This window comes from Protopterus annectens, chromosome 1.part1 (genome assembly GCF_019279795.1).
Source record: "Protopterus annectens isolate FY-2018-M chromosome 1.part1, PAN1.0, whole genome shotgun sequence".
Classification (NCBI taxonomy): Eukaryota; Metazoa; Chordata; order Ceratodontiformes; family Protopteridae; genus Protopterus; species Protopterus annectens.
This window is the reverse complement of record NC_056726.1, coordinates 1,063,154,418-1,063,182,054: the sequence shown is the minus strand read 5'-3', so window position 1 is coordinate 1,063,182,054 and position 27,637 is coordinate 1,063,154,418. Positions and strand designations below refer to the sequence as shown.

The 27,637-nt window shown below is 39.8% G+C and overlaps 1 protein-coding gene across 1 annotated transcript in view; it reads right to left on the bottom strand.

Moving 5' to 3' along the window:
• Positions 1–1,824: 1,824 nt before the first annotated feature.
• LOC122815350 overlaps positions 1,825–27,637 on the bottom strand; it is a 174,510-nt gene continuing 148,697 nt past the window's right edge. Inside the window, exons 3-4 of the mRNA XM_044087797.1 lie at positions 17,850–18,125; positions 1,825–1,985 (exon numbers count right to left, since the gene is read on the bottom strand). Coding sequence (XP_043943732.1) covers positions 1,825–1,985; positions 17,850–18,125 — 437 coding nt within the window. The remainder of the gene's footprint in view (positions 1,986–17,849; positions 18,126–27,637) is intronic.

Below are 27,637 nucleotides of genomic sequence, written 5' to 3'. Positions count from 1 at the left end.
CACAGAGCCTGTTTTCAGCAGAGGCCCGGGGAGAAATGCTCCATATGCATGTCTTTTGGAATGTGGGAGGAAACCGGAGTACCCAGAGGAAACCCACATGAACACAGGGAGAACATGCAAACTCCACACAGAAGGCACCCCAGCCGAGAATCGAACCGGTTTACCTCTTGCTGTGAGGCAACAATGTTAACCGCTGCACCACTGCACTGCCCTAAATGCTACTTTAGATTTTAAACTGAACACTTTTGGTACATGTTTTCCTTTTAGTCAGTCAGAGTCTGATAGTGCGCACAATGTGTATGGGCCTAGTCCTTTTCTTTTTTTCTATTTTAAAGGTTGCATTTACTCTTGAGTGCAGTCTTACACTCTCAGACTAATTGTTTTCTTAGTTAGATGCCACACTTTAACAGATCCCCATGGGCTTAGTGATTTTTTAAGATTTATCACTGTATTTCCAGCTTAGCAATTATTTTTATGTTTTTTCATCCTACTTAGGTTTTTAGTTGTATGTTTATACACGTTCATTCATATTATGATTTGTTTTTGACACACAAACCTGATGAAGTATTTATTTGTTATGAAAGTGATCTTTGTTAAAAGTACATTTATTAAAATTTATTCTGGTAGATGTCTATTGGTAGATCTTTTTGTTAGTCAGTTATTTTTTAGTTAGTTTGTTTCTTAATTAATCAAGTTTTTATTAGTTGGTTAGCCTAAACAACGTGTTAATAAACTGGTCTTAGATTGTAATTTGTCTCTAGCTTTCTAGATTCAGTTTTAGGTAGCACAGTCTCTGATTACACTATGGTGATAAGGGGAAGGGGGACTTGGCTAAAGGAATGATTTTAATGCTTTTATTGCTCTTAAGAGAACCACCCTGTGTAACTACTCCCTTGGTCCAAAAAGCCTGATTATATATATAAGGAATGTTTCTGATGCTTTTCATTATACTCAGCTAAGATCGCTTGTTTGTGTGTTTTAATAAAGAATATTCCATTTTAACTCAGCTGTGGACTACCTACAATTTTCTGTTTGATTATTGTGTAGCATATCTTTTACAGTTATATTTTACAGTTCGATTTTTATTAAGTGAACTAAGTGCGTAACATAATTTAGGAAGTAAGCATCACATCCTCCACACTGCAATGTTTCTTTTTCTTTTTTTTAATGTTGTATATCATGAGTTCCATCATAATGCAGTTCTCTGTCATTTCTGTGAAGAACTTAGATCTATCTTTTCAACTCTGCTGCACCTCTGCCTGAATACCTGTTTAGGTATTGATGGGACAGAAACAAAGCCAAATATATTGTAAAGTTAATATACATGGTTCTTATCCAGTAACTTCCATGTCAGTATAGTAGAACAGACCATTGTTATCGTACACAGCTATCAAACATTAAAAGCAACATTAGAATATATTTTTAATTATTTTCCCTTGCTGTACTTTGTGACAAAAGATGCAAACAATATAATGTCTTTCTTTGCTTCTTCTCTGCAGATAGATACATGATGCCAGTAAGCAACTTTTATGGTAGACATTTCTGTCGACATAATACAGCAGTGTGTTTTCAGTATAATGTACATCACAGTGACACAACAACATGTAAGACAAACAGCTACTTTACAAGACTGCAACAGGTTGTAATCATCTGCATACAACCTAGGATTTTTATTGTTATAACTAGTCTAATACCTTTGGCTGTCTGTCACTTGTCAGTCAGTCATTTCATTCAAAAGGTTAGTAAGAACATCCTCTTATTTAGAAACACGATTATGAAAAAAACATTTCTTCATGACAGATGATGTTAAAGAGCTGTATTTGTCTATCTACATCTTGACACTACTATAAAAATAACCAGTATGAGGAGAACAATGAAACCAAATCCCAGACGGACGATGTTTATAGTTATATAATTGTATTTGTGTTTATATTTATATCCATATTCAAGGTAATATTCAGTCTCATAATCATGATAGTAATATTCTGAAAAAGGAAACAGAGAGACAGTTAAAGATATAGAAATCTGTGTGTGTGTGTGTGTGTGTGTGTGTGTGTGTGTGTGTGTGTGTGTGTGTGTGTGTGTATATATATATATATATATATATATATATATATATTTATGTCATATTATATTCAAGTGGCAGACATACACATAACACAAATAACTGAATCAACACATTTTTATACAGATGTAGCAGTAGCACAGCAGGTTGCACAGGTGCCTTTGGTGCTGAAGGTTGCAGGTTCTACTTCTACTACATGTAGATGGATTATTGACACTTCAATACAGCAAGAAAAATTAAACTGAGGCCCCATCTGCCTGAGCTGTTGGTGCAAAAGATCTCATGGCACATCTTGAAAAGAGTAAGTTTCCCCTGAAAAGAGGCTATGTGATACAAGTAAATGAGCATCCATAAACAATAATGGTTATGCATGTGTGAGAATGTTGGGTAGTCATGTTGCAAATTGAGCAAAAGGATCCAGGGCTGTTCTGTTATCTAAACGTTTGCTGATAGAAAATTCCATTTGTGAAGCTATCCTTCAAGAGGTGGTGTATAACACTGCCATAAATATATTGGCCAAACAGATTTACCGTACATCATGGTAGTGAAGCAGAAAGCTACAAAAATAACTTTCATGAATGAAGATTGTTGTCAAAGTAAAAAGCTTCCTTTCTCCAAAGGCACAATAAAATCAGAAGTAATTTTGTTTACAGTGGATATAAAAAGTGTACACACCACTGTTAAAATGCCAGTTTTTGTGATATAAAAAAAGATACCGCAATAAATCATTTTAAAACTTTGCCCACCTTTAATGTGACCTATAACCCCTACAATTCAATTTAAAAGCAAAAAAATCTGCTAGGAGAAAAAATAAAAAACGTACGATAATCTGATTGCATAAGTGTGCACACCCTTAAACTAATACTTTGTTGAAGCACCTTTTGATTTAATTACAGCATTCAGTCTTCTTGGGTACACACCTGCCATGAATTAAAGAGACTCTGATTAACCCCAAATAAAGTTCAGCTGCCCTAGTAGGATTTTTTTCTGAAAATAAAAGTTCTAAACTTGTTTTCCACCTTTCCTGTTACTAGAGTAGTCCCGACACAGATTTGTTGTATCCAGGACTGTTTTGTAAGCTTCTGAGTTCCGCAGACCTTTCTGTGTTAGAAGGAAGCCTTCCGGCTTATCAGTAAGAGTGGTAAGCACTAGGTAGCCAATCTACCACAAGAGGAGTGGTTTCAGGATCTGAAATTGTAGTTTACTGGCCGTTTAGCAGTTTTTCTATCCCTTTTAACTTTTTGGATTAAAAGCCCATGTTTATGCGGGTTTGCACTTGTTTAAGCTCCACTCATCCTGTTTTGGCATCCTGCAGACTACAAGAACAACAGAAAGGAGAAAGAGTGACTTTTTGATTTTTCCAATTATACTGCTTTCGGCACTTGATACGAGTTGTTTTTTCATTTTACTGTATTTGCTTTAATATTGCTACACACTCAAGTGTGCTAGCTACTACTGCATTTAAAGTAATTTTATTACTGTTTTAACTGTTTTTTTTCTGCAAAAACACAAATAAAAAAAAGTTCTAAGCTTGTTTCCTGCCTTTCCTGTTACTAGAGTAGTCCAGATACAGATTTGCTGTATCGAGGACTGTTTTGTAAGTTTCTGAGTTCCCCAGACCTTTCTGTGTTGGAGGAAAGCCTTCCAGCTTATCAGTAGGAGTGGTGAGCACTAAGTAGCCTATCTGCCACAAGAGGAGTGGCTTCTGGCTCTGAAACTGTAGTTTATTGGCAGTTTAGGCAGTTTTTCTCTCCCTTCCAACATTCTGGTTTAAAAGTGCGTGTTTGCGTGGGTTTGCATGCCGTGCAGCACCGCTAAGCAGGGGTAAACTATTACCAGTGCCACTACCCAGAAACCCAGGGCTGACAGATGCAGGCCTTCTCTGGCAAAGCATTGAGTTCTGTCAATCATGTCATCCCAAGCAGACAGATACTGGATCTCCTTAGAATGACACCAGAAACTTAGTCAATTGTTGAAGTCAATCATTTTCTGTTTGTACTGCAGTATCATTCTGGGCAACAATTTAAAATACTTTAAATCCTCTTCAATTTTTCCTTTAGATCTTGCTAGTTCTCTTCTCTCTTGCACTTTAATTAGCTTAATCACCTAGCACTTCATCAAGCTTTTTGTAGCAATTATTGTAGCACACAAAAGTGCTATCGGTACTAGACATCCTATAAGGAAACAGCTCCAGTACTTAGCAATGATAACCATCCCTCTTGGCATGTCTAAAGATCAGTTCCCTGTGCTTTCTCCTATTAACCTGATGAACTTGGGCATTTTGAGGCAGTGTAGCAACTGCCTCATGTACACAGACAATCCTCTCCTCTTACCTCCAACACTCAGACTTGTGAGAGATGCACTTATATCTTCAAATTGGAATCCATGCACTCTCCAGCCAAGACCAGAATAGCTGATCAAGAGGAGAAGGTCAACACCTGCACCACACCACATGGAACACATAGCCCTCCAGAACACCCACCATCACAGCCCTCTCATAAAAACACAAACCGCACATCCACCTTTGTGGAGACTCTCAATAGAAATCTAGCCTAACAGCAGAGACCTGCAAGGCAGAAATGCACTTGACCACCACAACACAGCACAAACCACAAGACACATAATTCACCTACACAGTGTGCCCCTCAGCCCCTAAGGGAAAACAGCTTGCCCAATACAATAATCATAGTTGACTCAATAGTGATTCACACTGATGTCCCACTCAATAGGTTGAATAAGGAGATGGTAACAGTCAGCTGTCTACCAGGTGCCAGAATCTGACACATAACACACGCACTCAGGTCACTCCACAGCAAGTACAAGTATGACTCTTTCACTGTCCATGTGGGTGTGAATGACCTGAGACACACCTACCTGAACTACATGAAAAGAGACATGGTGGAGCTCTCAGATTAGGTGGCCCAGGCAGGTATGATACTAGCCCTAAGCAGCATCCTACTGTTGCCCAGAATGATACTGCAGTACAAACAGAAAATGATTGACTTCAACAATTGGCTAAGTTTCTGGTGTCATTCTAAGGGGATCCAGTATCTGTCTGCTTGGGATGACATGATTGACAAACCTCAATGCTTTGCCAGAAATGGCCTGCATCCGTCACCCCTGGTTTTCCGGGTAGTGGCTAAAGCTCTTGCCACCCCTATAGTGCCTTTTATAGGCTTTGTTCCAAAGACCAAATTACCACCATAACAACTATAAATAGATGCAATCTGAGGGTCATGCTGCTCAATGCTAGAAGTCTAAATTTCAAGGTGCACTTGCTCAAAGCACTCCTCAAAATGGAGAACATCAACATTTGTGCTGTAATAGAAATGTGTTTTAAAGCAGCAGAAAGCACCCCTGCGCTACCAGGTTATAACTCATTTCACACCTTTCAATCCCAGACCATGGAACGAAGCTCCAAAGGCAGTGGTGTCTCCATATTCATAAAGGATATGCACACCTACAGACTAATAGCCCAACATAACGCATCTGAGATACTCCAGGTGCAACTAACATTGGGTAAAACGGCAATTCAGGTCATAATCTGCTATAGGTCCCTAACCATGTCCCAAGACTCTTACTCCACATTCCTAAGCACCCTGGCAACTATTAGAGTCCAACCCAACACTCTCGTACTAAATGACTTCAACTACCCCTACATCAACTGGGAAAACTACTCATACACCAATGCACTGGCCCTGTACATCCTGGAATTCATCAGTTCTAATGCCCTGGACCAGCTCATTTGTACCCCCACTAGAGGAAGCAACATCCTTGACATGGTTATTACTAACATGAGCAACTCTTTCCTCTATACCAATAGTCATTTCCTCCCTGGTTAGATCTGACTACAAACTAATCACCTTGGAAATCCACATCTCATCCACAGCCCCGCAAAGTTATCCACCATGAAAAACTTATCCAAAGCTGACCTTGGACTTCTAAAAACAGAGGTAGCTAACTTCATGGCACCCATGCCAATGAAAAATAGCTGCATAACTGCCGAATCCTACACCAATGCACTGTACAAACATGTACATAAATGCATGGAACTAGCCATACCCAATAGAACCAAGATGCTCTCCTCCAAAAAAAAAGGAAGCCAATCTGTTGGTCCCCTGCCATTAATAAACTCTACAACCAAAGGAAGAAACTGTTGCAGAAAAAAGTGATGTCCCAAGACTGGAAAAATTCCCTTCTTAGCCTCAACAAAAAGTTGATTTACCTCATGAAAAGCTTCAAATCAGCTATGAAGGCAGAATTACGACAGACACTAAAAACAACCACAAAGCCTTCTATAGTTATATCAATAATCTCCACATCAATACCCAGATTTGCTCTGAGTTACTGAACAATGATACCTCCTATACTGAGCTAACATATATTGCCAACATACTGGCCAAACGATTCAGTGCCAACTTTACCCCATCTCCCCTCCTAAAGGACCAATCTCAATACCGGAAGAATGCCAGGCACCCAGCATTACTGAAGCACAGGTTAAACCTGCATTGTCCAAGGCCAAGAATACAGCTTCCATGGGTCCCAGCAATATCCCTGGCTGTGTTTTACATGAATTACAAAGTGAACTGGCACCACATCTGTGTTCCCTCTTCACTCACAGCCTCATCTCAGGCTTTGTCCCTACAGAATGGCACACTGCTGCAGTCATCCCTCTCCATAAAGGAGGAGAGACTACAGACCCTGGAAATTATCTCCCCATTAGCCTGATGAGTCTGATATGTAAGGCTATGGAGCACATCATCATGGACCTAATTAACAAGGATATAGGGAATCCCATGAAATTTGGTTTTGTGAAAGATAGATTATGCCTGCTCATCCTGGTTGACTTTTTTGAGTCAGTCACCAGAGCTGTGAATGAGGGTAAGGCAGTTCATACTATTCCTCACTCAGGAATTACTGATAAATTCACCAAACTAGGCATCACACCCTATATCATTAGGTGGGTTGCAAATTGGCTCACAGATAGAACCCTCAGTGTAAAAGTAAAGGACTGCAAGTCAGACTGATGACCAGTCACGAGTGGAGTCCCACAGGGTCAGTCCTGGGTCCTCTCCTGTTTGGCATCTACTTCTCAGAAGTCCAGGCCAACATGGAGGGACTCTGGATGACCAAGTAAATAGACAACTACAAGCTGGGAGCCACTGATAACTCCCCAAGTGATGCAGACATCCTACAGAAATGCCTTGCTGAGACCAATGACTGGTGTCAAAACCACGGCCTTAAGCTTAATGCCAAAAAATGCGTCAGCATCCCCTTTGGGAAAAACTCAGTTCTCACTAATTACCACACTGATGGGAGCCCACTGAGCACTGAAGGTATTATGAGAGATCTGGGGACACAGGTTGACAGCAACATTTCCTTTGACCACCACATTGCCACTAAGGTCAGAAAGTCCTTTTATGTAGCACATCTCATTACCAAGTCACCAAGGGTTTTGCATCTAGGAAGAAAGAGGTCATCATTTCACTCTACTCTTCCATCATTAGACCAGTCAACAGAACATGCTGGAGAGACAGGTTCATAACCCAGAGACTGCCCATGCTCTGGATTAGACTTCCCATACATGTCAAGCAGAGCACCTCACTGGCCCTCTTCAAAAGAAATCTTGTTGAGTGGATGGGAAATAGAAAGTTCACCCCAGGGATCACTCCAGTGTCTCTACTTGATAGAGGCACTGGGAACTAATGTCAGGCAGTACAATGCCAGGGCACTTCTATGGGTTAGGCTTGTAAAGGCACCAGGGTCATTAGCCTAGTACACAGCTATGAACCTATGAACCTATTTTCCTGACATTTACTCTGTTGCCTGCTACAGCAAAAGCTGTGTTTCCACAGAGAGCTTAAAAAGCATCAAAGGGATCTTAGTGTTGAAAGGTATCAGTCAGGAGACGGGTATAAAAAAATTTCCACAGCACTGGCTATACCATGGAACACAGTGAAGACAGTCATCAAAAAGTGGAGAAAATATGGGACAACAGTGACACTGCAAAGAACTGGACTTCCCTCCAAAATTGTTGAAAAGACAAGACAAAAATTGGTCAGGGAGGCTGCCAAGAGACCTACAGCAAAACTGAAGGAGCTGTAGGAATTTATGGCAAGTACTGGTTGTGTACTACATGTGATAATCTCCCATATTCTCCATATGTCTGGATTATGGGGCAGGGTTGCAAGAATTTCCTACACAGAAAAAAATCCAGGCCCAGCTAAATTTTGCAAAACAATACACGTTTCCCAAAAGTATGTGGGAAAACGTGTTATAGTCTGATGTGACCAAAGATTAACTTTTTGGCCACAGTTCTAAAAGGTGCAATTGGTGGAAAAACAACACTTCACATCATCAAAAGAACACCATCCTCACAGTGAAGAATGGTGGTGGCAGTATCATGCTTTGGTATTGCTTTTCTTCAGCTGGAACTGGGGCTTTAGTCAAGGTGTAGGGAATTATGAACAGTTCCAAATACCAGTCACGTTTGGCCCAAAACCTTCAGTATCATGCTTAATTATGAACAGTTCCAAATACCAGTCACATTTGGCCCAAAACCTTCAGGCATCTGCTAGAAAGCTGAAGATGAAGAGGAATTTCATCTTTCAACACAACAATGACCCCAGGTATACATCCAAATCAACAAAAGAATGGCCCAGCCAGAGCCCAGACCTAAATCCAACAGAAAATCTGTGGGGTGACCTGAAGAGGCCTGTGCACAAAAGATGCACTCACAATCTGACAGATTCGGAGCACATTTGCTATGAAGAGTGGGCAAATATTGCCAAGTCAAGATGTGCCATGCTGATAGACTTCTACCCAAAAAGACTGAATGCTGTAATTAAATCAAAAGGTGCTTCAACAAAGTATTAGTTTAAGGGTGTGCACACTTATGCAATCCAGCTTATTGTATGTTTTTCATTTTTTTATATTTTTCCCTTAACTGATTTGTTTGTTTTTCAATGGGATTGTACAGGTTATATGTCACATTAAATAAAGGTGGGGAAAGTTTTTAAATGATTTATCGTGGTCTCATTTTTATATCACAAAAACTTGGCATTTTAACAGGGGTGTGTACACTTTTTATCTCCACTGTATTTATTGTCTTTTACTTACCAGGAAGATCTTACTAGCTCAAGTCCCATTTTCAGAGGAGGCCCAGGGAGAAAAGCTTTAACATAAAACACACTTTTAAAATGAACAGTAAAAATTAAAACATTTACATATGACTTTGCAGATAATCTTGAGACCTAAACAGCAAACATTTATCATATACTATAGAAGTTATATTATTGTATATAAATCAAAAGCCATGTTAACATGTACTAGCTGGAGATACAAGAACAATGATAATGTACATAGGTACAGTACAAATATTGACATAAATGAGGCTGGATGTCACTAGAGTAGGAATAGAAAAAAATTAAGATGAGGTGAAAGCAGAAATAATCAAGACAGACACATGTAGAAAAAGTCCTGATAGTGCAGTGGATGAGATAACAGTAAATATGTAAGGAGATGAGGTGGGTGAGGAGGGTGTTATTAGTAGGAGGGGATTAAGGATACAGGTTAGTTGGAGGAGCACTACTGGGGTAACAGAGAAAGAGACAGGGGTAAGAAAGGTGAAAGACTCAGGATGGTTGATAGACAGACTGACAATGGAAGAGAAACAGAAAGAAAGCTTGGTTTAGTCAGGATGGAAGCATAATAGCCACAAGGAAGTTAAGCATTGTTTCAGGTTGTGCTTTAAAAATGTCACAATGTTGTCTTGATTTAGGGTGGGTGGGAAGGAATTCTAGTACTTACCTACATAGATTGAGTAAAGTGAGTCACCTGCACTGTTACAAGACTTGATGCTGGTTAGGAGATATTTGTTCTGTGAATGGAAATTACTAGGGGAGTAGTGGTTGACAATGTTTTGTAGTGATGATGAGGATTTGTGTTTGTGTATTACTTTGTGGACAGTAAGCACTTGGGTGTAGGTAAGGTAATTAGGTAGATCAAACCAATGTAGGTGTTTCAGTGCTGGGCAGTGGTGTGAACAGTTTGGTAAGCTGGATGCAAACTTAACTATTGTATTGCAGCAAATATCCAGTTTATATTTTTTAAGGTGGAGTGAAAATTGGTCAGGATGGGTGCTGCATAGAGTAGTGAAGTCTAAACATAAGACGTTGCCAAAGAATTCATAAAACAGTCAGTGAGAAAGTTTTTTTTGTAGAAGAAGCCCAGTGTTTAGTGAGTTTTCTTGATGTCTTGAGTCATGTGTTGATCATGTGTTAAGTTGTCCTCAATTATGACACCAAGAGGCTTTGAGTTCGAAACTGTTTCATCGGTGGTATTATTTGCTGATGTGATGCTGAAGGATTGTTTCTGTGCTGAAAGCAGGCCTCAACTGAGGAAAAAGAGTCCTGACTCATGCTGTAGAGCAGACATAGAGTTGGCTTGTAGCATATGAGAGTGACATCATCTGCATGTGTACAATGAAAGCTTCTTTGGTAGCTTTGTGAAGATTATTAGTGAATATGCTGGATAGTAAAAAGATTATAATAGGTCCTTGAGGTACACAGAGACAGAAAGAAAATTTAAATTACTGTTTGTTGCAGGTAGCTAGACTATGTTTGGAGATCTTCTTCCATCCTCAGAAAAAAAAAATTGCTCCTCACAACTAATGTTCCATTATGGGGTGTACTTGCAGAGCTCTTAGTCTGACATTTCGATTGAACTTGCACATCCTCAATTTCTTCATATATTTTCAAAGAGGTGATGCCACAATCTCACAGCATTTCTGAGATGTGAATAGTGAATGGACTAAGAGTGAGAAGATTTGGTAGCTCAAGCCACTGTAGTTGTTTCAGAGCTATACAGTGGTGGGTTCTATTCTGGAGGCCAGCAGCAAAGCAAGCACTTTTGTGGTAGGTTACCTCTAGCTTGGACAGCTTGAATTTTCTAAGATTAGTATAGATGGGGGAGGCATACATTAAAGTGGACAGAAGATATGCTCTGGCTAAGGCTTGTCTAGTTGAGGTAGCGAGGAATGTCCTGGACCTATAGAGGCAGCCAAGTTTATATGTACCTTTTCTTACAGTGATGGATATGTGCTTATGAAATTTTAGGGCACAGTCTATTGTGACAACAAGTAACTGCGCTGTCATCTGGTTCAATAATAGTGCCATTGGAGGAAATGTTGTGAAGTGGAGAAACACGAACAGTGGATATCACTGGAAAATATCATTAGCTTTGTTTTGTTAGGGTTTATTATGAGATGTCTTTCTCTGAGGTATGCTCAATGTTAGAGAAGGCAGTCCTGAGTTTTTAATAAAAGTTTGGTGTGGGAAGGGGCTGCACAGATAATAGTGGTATCATCTGTATATTGTATGATGGTGGCATGTGTGGATCCTGAGCTAAAATTGCTTGTACAGATGGAGAAGAGCAGAGGCTCAAGAATAGAGCCCTGAGGAACTCCTGTGGAAACAGGAAGAAGGGTAGGCATCTCATCTTTCCAGATAACTGCTTGTTGGTGGTTAGATGCATAACTATGAAACCAGGTAATAGATGTCAGTGAAAGATGGGCAGATGATAAATCTTCAAGAAGTTTTTGATAAAGCACAGTGTCAAATGCTTTAGAAAGGCCCAATAAAATAGAAGAGATGAGGTTGTTACAATTTCTATGATGGGAAATGATGTCAGTAAAACTTAATAGGGTGGTTGTGGTATTATGTTTTGGTCTAAAGCCATGTTGGGATATGGAGAGAAGGTTATTTTGTACAAGATGGGACAGCAGGTGATTATGAATGCATTTTTCAAGTATTTTGCTAAGAGATGACAGTATGGCAATGGGTCTGTTGGTAGATAAATCAATGGATTGGCCACCCTTGTGCAGAGGAATAACATGTGAGATTTTCCATAGTGCAGCTACATGTTGTTCAATAATGGAGCAATTAATAAGTACTGAAACTGGATATGAAATTGAGTCAGCTGCCATTTTAAGAAATTCACTTGGAAGCTCTGGTGGGTTTCAGTTGAAGAAGGAGTTTCTTGATATATGAGGTCTGAATGGGCTGAAATGAGAAAGCTACAGATTCATGGGTAGTAGTTGTGGGTAAGGGTAGAGGGGTATGGGTACTGCTGTTTGCTAATGACAGGATGGATTTGACTACCCAAAGGGTATGATAATGCATTTTTTTTCACATTTATTTTTAGGCTATGGTTCTGTCATCAATCATTTGTCTGATCAAGATCCTCCTGAAGGATATCTACTTGACTGGAGGATTCAATTATTGTCCCCAACTTGCAGTCATTGGCAAACTTTACCATCCAGATGCCTTCCACATTATCTTCTTTCTTCAGAGAAGTTTATTCTGAATAGGAGTGTTTCCAGCACTGAGTCCTGTGTCACACTACTCGTAACTGGCCTCTTGCTGGATCTGGATTCACCCACTTTAATGTGTCCTGTCTATGAGCCAATTGGCTATCCGTCTTTTGACATAGGGATTTATACCCAGGTTTGTATGTTTATTTGTAATACCTGATTGGGGAATTGTGCCAAATGTCTTGGCCAGGTTGAGGTAGGCAGTATTTTCTGTTTTACCATCATCCATGGCCTTAGTGGATTTCTCAGAGAACTCTACTAGATTCATTATTCATAACCTGCCCTTGACAAAGCCTACCTGGGTCGGGTCTATTGTGTGGAGGTTTCTTATGTCATTATTTATCAGGTCCATGATTATTCTTTCCATGGTCTTACATATAAGACTAGTCAAATTTATGGGTCTATAATTTCCCAGGTCAGTAGATGGTCCCCCTTTATGCAGAGGGATGACTGTTGCTGTCCTCCACTCTACTGAGACAAAGCCAGTCTGGAGGGTGTGGTTAAATAGAGATCCTAATGGGCTTGATAAGTCCTGATTTAAGCTGTTTAAGAGGCAACCCAGAATTCCATCAGGCCCCACTGAAGCCATGTTTTTAGCTTCAGAGAGCACAGTAGCAACTTGTTCTTTGGTGATAACTGGCAGTGGAGTGGTGGAGGGTATTTCTTGTGGGAGAAATGGGGCTAATTAGGAGGTGAAATTTGAGGTGAATTTGTCAGCCAGCAGATTTGGTATGTCTTCTGACTGATTATAGCTGATTCCATCTACAACTAATTTTGCACATTGTTGGGTGTTGCCCTTAAGACTGTGGACATAACTGAAAAAATATCTTATAGTTATCCTTAGCTTTGGAGACTATTTTCCCTTAAACTCTGCTTTCAGAGAATATACTAGTACACCAGTTTGCTTAGATGAATGAGGGACTTATTTCTCTGTTGCGCACATTCCCTCTTACTGCTCAACAGGATTTTCTTTCTTTTGTTGTATAACCTATTAATACCAGAGGTCAACCAGAGTGGTTTGTTTTTGCAGTCTGACCAGGGTTCATTTTGATCTGATACTGTTGTTTCTCTGCAGTTGTCTATGTGGTCATACAGGGATTTTGTTTATGCCTCTGCATAGATTTCTGTGTTTTCCGCATTTGGGGGAACTAGGAAACCATCTATGCCATCCCTTAATAAGGGGTCATTTACCTTAGAGAAGTTCTTAAAATTTTGGGGGATGGGTGGGGGGGCTAGTTTTACCTTTATTTCAAGAGAGACCACTTTATGATCTGAATTTACCAGTGAGAACATCACACTGGAGGGGGGTAGCATTCTCCCATATTTGTGAGTACCAGATCTAGGATATTTGTTCTCATAGTGGGGAGTGCAGACTAGCGGCTGCAGTGCATTTGAATTTACAATGTCAATAAATCTTTGATCCTGCATGTTAGTGGTCACGTATGCCTTCAAATTAATGGAGGGGTACTTAAAATCATACATGATTATGGTATTCAGCTGGATGGTGAGTGATTCTAGTCACTTTTGGTATGATGTATGGGCTTTCTGGTTCATGGTGGGGGACCTGTAGCTATCAAGAATATGGTAATGGATTTTTACCATGGTTAGTTGGACATGGAGTAGCTCAAGCATGTCATATTGCTTGACCAGCCTTGAGGTTTGTTTAGCCTTTATGAAGATGGATTCACCTTCACCTTTTGCTTTTTCAGAATGTATGAAAGGCATTTCAGCCATGCACTGCTGGAGAAATTTCTGTGGCTTTAAACTATTTTTTGGTAATGGCACAGATATCAGCATTCTCAAGGATGAAGCTTCCAGGGAGTGCAGTTTCTTGTTGACACTCAAATGAATGAGCAGTAACACCTTTAGCTTGTATTGAGTAGCTTTTGCTATGTTAGAAGGTTTGTCTGCGTGGCGATGCCCAAAAAAAGGCATTATACATGTGGATAATATTTTGGCCAATATCTGAAAGCCTAGAGGTGAAAGGTGAAGACCATCCCTAGCAAAGCAGCATGGCCTGTCAAGCACATCCTTCCAGGCTGACAAGTATTAGACCCTTTTGGCATGACACCAGTAGCTAAGTCAGTTGTTAAAGTTGATCATTTTCTGCTGGTATTGTGGAATGATCCTTGGAGATGAAAGAATGCTGCTCTGTGCTAGGCTCATACCTGCCTATAACACATGTTCTAACAGCTCAATCATGTCTTTCTTCATATAGTCCAAGGAGGTATGTCTCAGATCATTCATGAATATGACTGAGTCATATTCATACTTAGGGGTAAGTGACCAGGGTGCTTACATGATCTGGCAAATCCTGGCCCCTGACAGGCAACTAACTGTAACCTTCCCCTTATCCAGCCTGGTAAGAGGGACATTAGTGTGCCTCACAATGGAGTCTCCTATGACCAGAACATTGGGTTGTGAAGTGGGCTTGGTAGCTCCAACACAATAAGATGTGGCTTTATATGCTGTGATGACAATTGTCTTGTTTATGTACATGTGGAATTTTGTAGGACTGTACCTGAGAGGCTTTTGACATTTGGGTAAGTTACATATGAGCACCTCTGCATTTGTAAGTCTATGTTTGAGGTCCTTTATGGGTGTGGTGATTGATGTGTGTGAGTCTCTGACAACCTGTTTGTTGCTTTGCTTTGTGTGTCTGCATGTGACAGTGTAGCCTCCAATGTTAATGTGTAACCACATCTCTCACATACTATCTTTGTCTGTTCAAGAATTAAGTGGTTATCACTGTAGATAAGGCAATGGTTAAATTGCCTCCGGATATCCATGTCCACCAAGTTGGATGAAGAGATAGGAAAGTGCCCATCCATGGTTGCCGGTCATAATGTGTACTTGAAAGGATAGGACTTGAGGGTGCTTGAAACTGGATAAGGGAAGGGTGCTTACTTGGTGTAATCTGAAGCTAACCTAACCAGAGATGCTGCCCAGCACCAAAATCAGATGCTCACTGAGCAGCAAAAGTCCTGGATAGGGTAATAAGGTAACAAGCACTGTAAACATTCACAGTATAATGAAAATAAGCAATGTATCCAGATGTTTGCATCTGTAAAAGGCACTGGTACAGCTACATGCAAATGTGCTAAATGTATACCAGCACGAGAAATACAGAAAACTGACTACTGAGCCCTCTGGCCAATAAAGCAACTATACTTAGAACCCTTTGCTGTGCTTCCCAACTTAGATGGACAAGGTAATCACCTACTGCCACTAGATGAATAATCACAGTCTTTCCAATGTAAAAGAGAGTAAAAAAACTGTCCAGAGTGAAATGCTACCACAGACAAATTTATAGATACAGATACAACAACATACTTTAAACAGCTTTTAAAAATGTGGTAATTCAATAAAAGTACTTCATTCTGTAAAACTGAGCCAGTACCAGCTCAGTTGTGCAGAATTTATAAAAGCATTAAAAAACTAGGTAAGCTGATTAATAAGCCCTCCAGTTAATAATACAGCTACACAGGGGAATCTCTAGTGTGTTTCCCCAAAGTATACAGACCAGGCTACCCCCCACTGCCACTATATGAAAAATCCACTGTCCTCTTATTGTAAAAATACAGAAAAGTTCTTGCTAGAGTGTAAAAATACACTACTTTATCCAACATCTAGCTACATAATGAATTCAGTGCAAGTAAATCAGACAATGTGAGGCAAAATGCACTTTTTGTCAAGATAAGCACAAAGAAAGGCAAATAAAAATTTCAGGATATAAGCAGCAGTGTAGAAAGAGAGGAGCTTATAAAGTTCAATTTACAGTAAGGGTGGGTAGCTTAAAATCACCAATTTTACAAAACAGATCAAAGAATGTAAGGGAGGGTGAGTGAGAAAAATAACTAGCTGGGAGTCATCAACAGCGCTTTTAGTTTTTACAGGTTTTGAGGTTTATCAGAAAAGAAAAGACCCAGAAATTCTCTGTGTATTTTAAGTATTACTCAAGAAACAAATTAACAGGTGGAAAAAATAACCTGAAACACGCAGCCTACGCAATTTAAGTGTCTATCTGCCATATATAACAAAAACTCCAGGCTAAGTAGATTTCTTAAAACAGAAAACAAAATGGAGCATTTAAAACATTAAGCAGCTCTATCAATTTAAGCAACCCACAGACAAAAAATATGGATTCACTTTCCTCACCCAGCGACAGTTGTCAACCTCTTAGCACAAACAATTGGGACAAAAATAAAAATAATGGGGGTACAAAGCCCCAAAAATAGAGTCAAATTTTAAATATTGCCTGAATAAACTTAGAAAGTTAATAGAATAAAAGGTCTTGTGTTGTGAATATAAAGTCTGAAACTCAAATGCCGGTCATTATTTAATGAATTCAGGCCTCACTGAATTGACACAAAAAATCGAGAAAAACATAAATTTTATGAGGAACAGACCACAAATATGATTGTAGACCGTCTTTCAAAACACAAACACTAAGAACCATGAAGGTACGCCAATTAAAACTCACACTGCACATTGCACTTTATTCGTCAACACAAGTAGTGATTGACAGTTAAGCACTTTCATCTACAATAGGACTTCATCATAACCGTTACATCAATAATTAACCTTGTTTAAGTAGCCAGTTAAAATCACTAATTAAACACATTTAAAGACACAGAACCCCCTTAATACTTAATACTTAATACTTAATACTTAATACTTAATACTTAATACTTAATACTTTCTTTTGCTGCACCTTACCAGTTTGATGAGTAACTTGTTGGCTGGCGTATATTTTTCGGCCTAGTATTACTACTTCTGCAATGACGACACCATATTATTTATTAAAACATGTGACTGTTCTTTTCATCAACAGCTGGTTTCAGTACCGGATGTCATGCAAATGAGATGCAATAAAAATAATTAGTTCCACTGTGGCGACCTTAACCGGGAAAAGCCGAAAGACAAACAACAACAACAACCATACAGAGCTGGTGTGCTTCCCATCAAATCATCCTCTCAACAGTCACTTCTTCCATCTGACAAGTGCATGTCTGATATCTGACTTGCATGTTTTTCTTCAGTAAAACTGTATTGCATAATAGGAAGGTAGAGTCTCCTCAGGATTTAGTGAAAAGTTAACTGAGTGAAACATGATGGATTAGTAGATCATGTATCTCTTAGTTATATGACAAACATATGTAAGGGATCTGACTGAGTTATCCTGAGCCTGGATGCTTTCTTCCCCTGTCCTTTTAATATATTTTTTTTGCAGTATTTATATTTATTATTTATGTTGTTCCATGAGTATATGTTTATCTTGTTGTTATTAATGTGATCTCTCAGTTAATGCTTTGAAATGTACTTAATTTAGATTACAAATACATTGTGCACATAACATGAAGTGTAGTGCCAATAATGACAAATGACAAATACTCTTTCTGTTCTACTCACCTGCTTCTCCTTCAATGGTCACGTAACTGTAGTTAGTCCATCTTGATTTTTCAGCTGTATAGCACAAGCAGCTGAAGTTATTTCCAGCAGGCAAATCAGAGACAAAAAATGTAACACTGTTATTGGGAGTTTTATAATAACTAAGAGCAGTGTCCATTATGTGCTGACCATTTTTATAAAGAATGCAGAATTTGTAATTATAAGCATTGTTTATGCTGGCACATATAATGGCGTTCTGTACTTCATCCACATCCATATGTGGCTTCTCTACTTGACCTGCAAAAACAAAAATAAAGGATCTGTCAATGAACAGAACTTGACACACTGTGTTTGAGAAGTATTTAGTAAGAAACCTGCAGGGACATCTTACATTGACATTGCTCTTAGCTGTAACACCCTGCTTCTGTGAGGATACACATTTATATGCACAAGAACAGAACCTGCCTTCAAGCTGATGATAAATGGTCATGATTTCAATAAAGTATGTTTTTTCCTTCCTTATATTTGATATAAAACCAAATGCCAAATAGTTACAAAACAAAAATGTAGCAAAATTCTAATGGCATATTTTACTTGAAAGACTAGTATACCTTAGATATGACCTTTTAAATGCTGTTTTAGTCATGCATTTATTTACTACTTTAATCTCAAACTCTGTCAGTATTCAGAAAAGACCTCATGCATTAAAGAGTGTACTGGCAGGTGTATAGCTGTAGCCTAAGAAGGAACACGTTTGCTTTCAGGGCAGAGGGCTGTGGAGTTTGATCTCCCACCAGGCTGTTGGGGTAATATGTCTGGTACTGACACTGCAGTACAGGATGAGGGGAGTGCTTCATTACTGAATGCTGTTCTTTGGATGAGATGTTAAACTGAGGCCTCATCTGCCTGAGATGGTGGTAGCTCAGGTAGATGTTAATAATCTCATAGCATCTGTCACAAAAAGTAGAGGAAGTGCCCCAATGTCCTGGACATTATGTTAGTCAGTATGAATACCACTGCTAGTCCTTCAGAAAAGAGGCCATAGTTCTAGAAGGACTAGCCAGGTCAACACAATGTAAATAATTAGAAAAATAATATGTTAATAAGCTAGTTAAATTAGCTGCATCTCCTGTGAAATTCATACAAGGCTATCAGTGGGCAGGCTATTACAAGCCGAGACAATAGCCAGAGGTCAGAATCAAACCTTGTTCCTTGTATCTATGAGGTAAAAACATTGACTATTATGCTAACCCCTCCCCAAAATTGTTCTTATACTTTTCAGTAGGCACAATGGGATATTTTACAGCTGTCTGTGATACCATCAACTCAAACAGGTATGTCTTCAGTTTAACATCTTATGCCAAGGAAAGCACAAATGGGAGGGCAGTATTGCAGTGTCAGTAATTCAATTACCTTATGTGGAAACAGAACACACAGCCTTCTTCACCAAAGCATGCATGCAACCTGTTGTGCCACTGACACTACTGACTACAGAGCTCATTCTGCTCAATGACCTCTTGGAAATTAGATGGCAGTCTCAGTGTCACTGTGGTGTTTACAAGCACTGCTGAGAAACTAAAACCACAAGCTTTCAAATCAGACAACTATTTGCAGAAGCCGAGAAACACAATTGCAGAAGATGAAATGCATTTGCTTTCAAAAGGCATATAATCCTTATTGGAAAATGTTACAGATGAAATCACCAAGAATTCATATAATTCAAAGAAACTTAGTAAAGCACTTACACCTTTGGATTTAGAAACCTGATTTAGTTCCCATCGTGAGTGGATTAGAAATGAAAACAGAATACAATGTGCTATATTTCTACATTTCAGTGGGGTGAAAACCTTGAATGTGTTTGTTTCATTTCATCAAATGTATTTGTTTACTTTTCTTGGATCTGATCAAGATAAAATAGGAGCAAAAAGAACGAACTTCAGAAATGATTATTATCTAGGAAGAACTGCTGTTTATAGGGCACAGGGCCCTACAGGTTCTGTAGATGTTTCAGTAACAGAACTGAAGAACTAAACTAGGAACTGTGAATTTCGTGAAATGCTTATTTGATTGATTGATTCATGAAGGACAGAATAGTTTATGGCACAGTAAATTATCAAATAAGGGATGTATGCGGAGGAAATGAATTAAGTCCACAGCTAAAATGATTAACTGAGGAAATACACGTGAAAGATAAAATGGAAGACAAATACAAATAAATAATATAATGAAAATAATAAAGGTAAAATGTGTCGCAGACGTAACCGCCATGAAAAGGAAAGTTGTTTGGGGATAAACTGTATCGCTAATGCAGAAGATACATGTCTGTGCAATTTATAGATGTAACTATAATTGGAAGGCAAGGCTTATTCCATATTTAATAAATCTTGTAGAATCAGCCTAGAAAATCTGTGTTTTGAAACTGTGCAAATGGAAACAAGAGTGTTGAACAGAAATATGAAAACTTTCAACAAGCAGTTATGGTAGGTGCTTGTGAAGTGAAAAGAATCGCTTGATGTTTGATGCCTTATTCATCTGTTATTGGTCCAATATATTTTCAGTCACTCAAGGAAAGTGCCCTCTGGGAATGTTTTAGATTTTTTCACTTGGAGTGGTTTCTGTTTAATTATAGTAGATCGTTAACTGAAACAGGCTTATGATTTAAACTTTATCAATTCTCCTGATGTTTTCATACCTTAACATTCATAAAATGTTTATTAACTAGCACCTTTTTGCTTACTATTCATGAAAGAACTGATAAATGATTTGCTGACTGATCATAATAGTGCAATACTGTAATCAGTTAAGAGTCCAGTAAATGTGAGAATGTTGGCACCTTAAACAACAAAAGCACAGTCAGTTAGCAAGATTAGTAGTAGAAAAAATATAATATTTGAAAAATGAAATTGGTTACGCAAGAAAGACATGAGACTTGATTCATGAAGGCCTATACTTAGTGTCACTATCATGTGCACATCTTGGCTCAACATGCACATGATAAGGCGCTATTTGCTATTCATTAAACAACTCTACATTTAGTGTAGAGCTCCAAAACAAATGTAAATGGCAGAATATGTTAATGAAAGCAGAGTTAACTGAATTACATGATAATTAACCAGTCAGAGATGCTGGAGCTATTCAGGATGCTATAAAGTGGGTCTATATTATATCCTCGAACGCTTAAAAAAGCGAACGCTGATTGATCGAACTTATTTTCACGAAATTGCAAAATATCGAAGCAGCAGAAACTCAAATTTTTTCCTAGGGAAAGAATTTGGTTGTCCATTTCTGTTGCTTCAGTATTTTCAGTGTTATGGTGGAAAGTTACCGGTTGGATTCAGGTAAGTGTGTGATTGTGTGGATGTGAGTGTTAGGGTGATTTAGGTGAGTTAGGGTTAGGTTTTGGGTTAGGTGTGTGTGCAATTGAGTGGACATGAGGGTTAGGGCGGATTTAAGTGAGTTAGGGTTAGGGAGCGGGTGAGGTGAGTGTGCAATAGTGACGGACCTTAGGGTTAGGGTTTGGGTTAAGGTAAGTGGGTAGTTAGTGGTGTGTGCATAGTTTAGTGTAGGGTTAGGTATCAGATTTTAGTTGTATGTGTGTGGATTTCTGTTTGTTTGGTGTGCTTGTGTTGTGTGTATGTGTTTTGGATCAGCTATTTTTTTCCCTGGGAAAAAAATCACTGATCTGATAGTTCGAGATTGCAAGCTTTCGCTTAAATTAGGTCGATCAATCAGCGTTTGCTTTTTTAAGCATTAGATGATATAATATCAACCCTCTAAAGCAATCGTGTACACATAGTGCAGCCTTTTGCCATGAACTCCAAACTTTTAGGAATGCAGGCATGATTACACTTAGGAAAACAATGTTAGGGGGCTGCTGCTGCTCTCCGTCATGAGTATGTGCAACAAGCTTAATTCGAGATGCTGCTGTTGTTTCCAGGCCTTGGCCAAGGAGAAGGGTGTTTAGATTCACTTTAACTTATCATAGACTGCATGATATCGACACTTTAGAGTGAAACAAGGTGGACAGAGAAACACTACAAGGACTATGCAATCTATGCCACCCACCAACCCCTACCTGAGAACCAGGAAAGTCACTGAGACCCCATCCCAGTAGAAACAAAGGTATGTGTAGAATTATGTATATTAGTTAATGTTATTTTCCAGAGCCCCACAGAGGATATATTAGGGGTGTCACAGGCCTCAGCCTTTAAATCCAAAATACCAAGTAACATGGTTCTGCGAAGTCCAGTGTTACTCATTATCTGAAGCTGTTACTGCCACTAAGTATGATAAAAGTTAAAAACTTTCTATTATTGCTGAGCATATCTTCCATCTGCCATGATTTTTGACTCAAAAATTTTATCTGTAAGTTGTAGTAATATATTCTAAAACTGGTGATTTTAGAGAGAAAATGAGATGGGTTTCACAGCGTTTAAAAAATGCCCTTGATTATTTCTGGGCATGTCCCTGATTCTGGTGGTAATCAATATGAAGACAAGATGATCAATTTCAACAATTGGCTTAAGTACTGGTGTCATTCAAAGGGGATCCAATGCCTGTCAGCTTGGGATGATATGCTCGACAAGCCACGATGCTTCGCTAGGGACGGCTTGCACCTGTCACCCCTGGGCTTTCGGATATTGGCAAAGGCTCTTGCTACCCCCATAGTGCCTTTTTTAGGCAAGGCTCAAAAGACAAACCCACCTCCATAGGTATCACAAGGGATAAGAAACTAAGAGTAATGCTACTCAATGCCAGACGTCTAAACCTCAAGATGCATGCACTCGAAACTCTCCTTAGCATGGAGAACATCGATATCTGTGCAGTAACAGAAACCTGGTTCAGGGCTCCCGAGAGCACCCCAGCACTACCAGGTTATAACTCATACCATGCTTTTTGGCCCCAAAACTTGGACCGAACCACAAAAAGAGGGGGAGTATCGATATTCATCAAAGATACCCACACCTCCAGGTTGGTGGCAAAGCACGAAGCATCAGGGACTATCCATGTGCAACTAACAGTGGGTAAAACTGCCTTCCAGTTTATAGCCTGCTACAGACCACCCTCCCAAACCCAGGAACCCCACTCAGCCTTCCTGAGAACACTGGAAAATATGAAGGTCTCTCCAAACACCATTATATTGGGCGACTTCAACTACCCAAACATAGACTGGGAGCAATACTCTAGCTCCAACACCCTAGCCCAAAGGTTCCTTGAATTTATAAACTCAAATGCTATGGAACAACTTGTTACCACTCCCACAAGAGGGGAAAACATACTAGAACTTATCATCACCAACATGGGGACTCTATGCTCCAGACCAGAAGTGTATCCCTCACTGGTAAGATCAGACCATAAACTAATCTCACTGGATATTCACATCCCAACCCCACCCCTTGCCCAGAAAACCACAGTGAAAAACTTCTCTAAAGCAAATTTCACACTCCTCAAAACTGAGGTGGAATCCTTCAAAGCCCACGGGCCTGTGGAAAATACGGCCTAGACCACAGAATCCTTTATAAATGCATTCTATGTACACCTTCAGGAATGCATGGATCATGCGATCCTAAATAAAACCAAGACCCAATCCTCCAAAGGCAGACGTCCTGTCTGGTGGACCCCAGCCATAAACAAACTATACAATAGAAGGAGGAAGCTACTAAATGATAGAGCAAAATCCCAAAAAGGGAAGGCATCACTGATCAGTATTAGCAAAAAACTACGGGCACACATAAAATTGTCTAAGGCCAGCTTCGAGAGAAAAATTGCACAGGACACTAAGGATAATCACAAGGCTTTCTTTAGTTATGTTAGGAACCTGGGTGGGAATTCCCAGATATGCTCAGAATTAGTCCAAAATGACAAAAAATACACCGAACCCACTGACATTGCCAACACCCTAGCTGACAGGTTCAGCGCAACCCCCTCCCCACCAAAAGGGCAAATATCTATCCCAGCAGAGTGCTGCCCCCCTGACATCTCAGATGCTCAGGTAAGAGCCGCCCTCTCCAAAGCAAAAAACACAGCATCAATGGGACCAGACGGTGTCCCGGGCTGCGTCCTACATGAACTCCAAAAAGAGCTAAACCCAAACATAAAACTACTGTTCAGTCTCAGCCTTACTACAGGATATGTGCCCAAAGAGTGGCGTACAGCAACAGTGGTCCCTCTCCATAAAGGTGGTGCCTCAACGGATCCTGGAAACTATCGCCCCATAAGCCTGACTAGCTTGGTCTGCAAAGCTATGGAAAGGATCATCATGGACCTCATAAATAAAGATATTGGGGACCTACAAACACTGGATCCTACCCAGTTCGGCTTTGTTAAGGGCAGATCCTGCCTCTTAAACCTGGTTGATTTCTTTGAAACAGTCACCAAGGCCATTGACGAGGAGAAGATGGTCCACACAGCCTACCTGGACCTCGCAAAGCCTTCGATACAATACCCCACTCGGGCATTATAGATAAGCTCACCAGCTTAAATATAAACCCCTATGTCACTAGATGGATTGCAAATTGGCTCAAGGACAGAACCCACATGGTTAGAATTGCTGGAGCCATGTCAGACTCCAAACCAGTTACAAGTGGTGTCCCACAAGGCTCAGTCCTGGGACCTCTCTTGTTCGGTATATATTTCTCGGAGGTACAGGCCAACACAGAAGGACTGTGGCTGACCAAGTTCGCAGATGACTGCAAACTGGGTGCCATAATCGACTCTCCAGCCGACACAAGCATCCTCCAAAAGGGCCTCATAGAAACAGACAACTGGTGCCAGAGCCATGGCCTCAAGCTAAATGCCAAAAAGTGTATAGTCATCCCCTTTGGCAAAAACGAAGTGCCCACAAATTACCACATAGGTGGTAATCCATTAAGTACAGAAGAAGTAATTAGGGACCTGGGGACCCAAGTTGATAGCAATCTCTCATTTGACAACCACGTGGCCAAACTGGTTAGAAAAACATTTTATATAGCCCACCTAATCATGAAGGGATTCACATCTAGATCAGGGGACGTCTTTGTGCCTCTTTACTCATCCCTCATCAGGCCCATAATTGAGTACAATGCCCCTTTTGGGATGTACTTTACCAGACACCTGCAGAAACTGGAAAGACCCCAAAAGTACCTCATCAAGAGGATCAAAGGGCTCAAACAGATGCCATATGCTGCCCGGTTAAAGAAACTCCAGCTCTACTCAGTGGCATATACCGCCTGTTCAGAGGCGATCTGTGCCTGACGTATAAAGCCATGTCCAACCCAGAATTAATGGACATGCTGCACCTCAGAAAATCCAAATCCCATCGAGCTACGTGCTCAAGAGACTTGAACCTCAGCACTGAAATAAATAGGACATGCTGGAGGGACAGATTCATAACCCAGAGGCTCCCTTCACTCTGGAATAAAATCCCAGTCCAGGTTAGGCAGAGTCCCTCATTGACTCTCTTCAAGAGGAATCTTGATGAGTGGATGGTAGATCGTAGGTTTACCCCGGGTATCACTTCTGTGTCACTATTAGACAGAGGCACAGTATACTAACCTCGAAAAAGGGCATAGCAAAATAAATTTAAAATGGGTGGCGAAAGCCAAACACATTCTAGCTAGGCTTATAAATGCCCTAGGGCAGATAGCCTAGTATGAACCTATGAACCTATGAACCTATAATATTGATTGCATCAGGTTCTAAATGCAATGTTACAACATGCAAGGGAATATATCTGTTTTTCCAGCACCCCAGAGGAGAGGTAAAAAACATTCCATGAGTTTTATGCAATAGCACACTTACCAAAATCTGTGGGGGCCATAGATTACAGACACATAGAAACAAAAGCCTACCCAATGAGCAGAGACGGACATACATTAACAAGAAGGGATTCCACTCTGTCAACTGTCAGGTCATCTGTAATGCCCAAAGGATCATCTGCAGTGTCTGTTCTGTCAACCCAGGCAGTTTTCTTGACTCACACATATGACAAACCTGTCAGCTGTACACAAGGTTTGCTAGAGGTAACTTTCCATAAGGGCATCTAGTGTGGCATGCAGGTTATGCACTGGAACCTTGGCTCATGACACCCATGATAAATCTACACAACCCCAGTGAGTAAGGATGCAACAATGTTCACACTCAAACTAGGAATATCATAGAACATGTATTTAGAATGCTAAAATCAATGTACAGGTATCCACGCACATCAAGAGGTGCCTTGCAGTATGACCCAGGCACCTGTGCCCAAATACTCACAGTCTGTGCCATGTTGCACAATATCATTCTAAGAAAAAAGGTTAATTAAGAACAGCAAGTGCCAGGACTGCAGATTCTAGGGCCACAGGATCACCTAAGATAATCAATACGTACAAGAAAGAGCAACATAAAGGAATAAAACTGATCAAACTTTTGTTATAAGCAATGTTTGAAACAATAATAGATGTAAAGCAATACAAATATTATTGTACATAAGGTAGATTTACATCTAACTGAGAGTAATAACAATAAAAAGGTGTACTTACCATGTGCAGGTCATCTTGCAGGCTGCAACCAAGATGTACTTCCACGTAAGGAAACGCAAAGAAACAAGGCTAATAAGCATCACATTGCAAATGACATAAGAAACAGAAAACAATCACTGCTACACCTGCAGATTAAGAAACATCAAAAAAAAATAAAATCCTCTGCCCAGATGCATGGCCCATCCTCTTCTACCTCTGTTGTACTGTGTCTTCCAATCCACACTTCTATCAGACATACAAATATATACATATAAAGATATCGGGAATGTCAATTTATTTCAATGTTTGCATGCCTGTCACCCACATCAGCACCAGCATCAATGATTCTGTGCGAACATTCTGCTGAGAGGTCTGGATCTCTGACAGTGGACGCTCCTCAATTTCAGTCTGGTGTTTCGGTAGTAGAACCGCCCCCTGTAGCCATCTGTTCCTGGGAAACTGCAGCCATCCCACAGCGTGTAATCATGTCACTTGCCCTGGGTCTTATGTGGGAGTAATTTTCCCAATCCCTCAAATAACACTGATATTTTCTGCATCACTGTATGGCAGTTTGCACCACTGCATGACATGTGTCATGAAAGGAGGTACTGCCAGCCCAGCTATCTGGAATTTTGTAAATAGTTATATGTCATTTGTGGACATGTGTATATCAAACAGCTGGTACATAACAGATGTTTTGTAAAGTACTGAGCCAAAATCTAACCACAGCATGCCCTATTGGAATAAAACAGGAATATACCTGCACTATAGTAACTGTTTAGCTGTATGTATTTTAACAATGGAAACTGAAACACAAGAAGTTAACTTCAGAAGAATAGCTGAAATTTAAATGACTTTATGACCATGTAGTAAAGGGATGTTTTCTTTCAGTTTCAATGCAGTAACAGACATAATGTCTGGAAATGGAGGTTATCTGCATTGTCTTCCAAGTGTTGTATTGTTTTATGACTTCCAGGATCTGCAAACATCTGAGGAAAAGCCTTTGTTTATGTATTTCACAGGTAGATGCTAAATGCTACCAGCTACCATCAGTGGTTGTTTTCATCCTGGGAACTGAAGTCAGATGACAAGAAATTATGTCATCCAGCAAGTATACCAGCAGTAATATTTGAAAAGTCTCTGAGAGAGATTGAGCATTTTGTATTTTGTCTTTGACCTGACAAGAATATCCACACATCACATCAGCCTTGTTGCTCTGTAAATAACTTAACTAACATACAGCAGTTTATCCTAGATACAGTCAGGAATATAGGGAAGTATAGCTTAAATGTTTTCTTTATTTATTTGAGACTGTCCTGCAATGTTGTT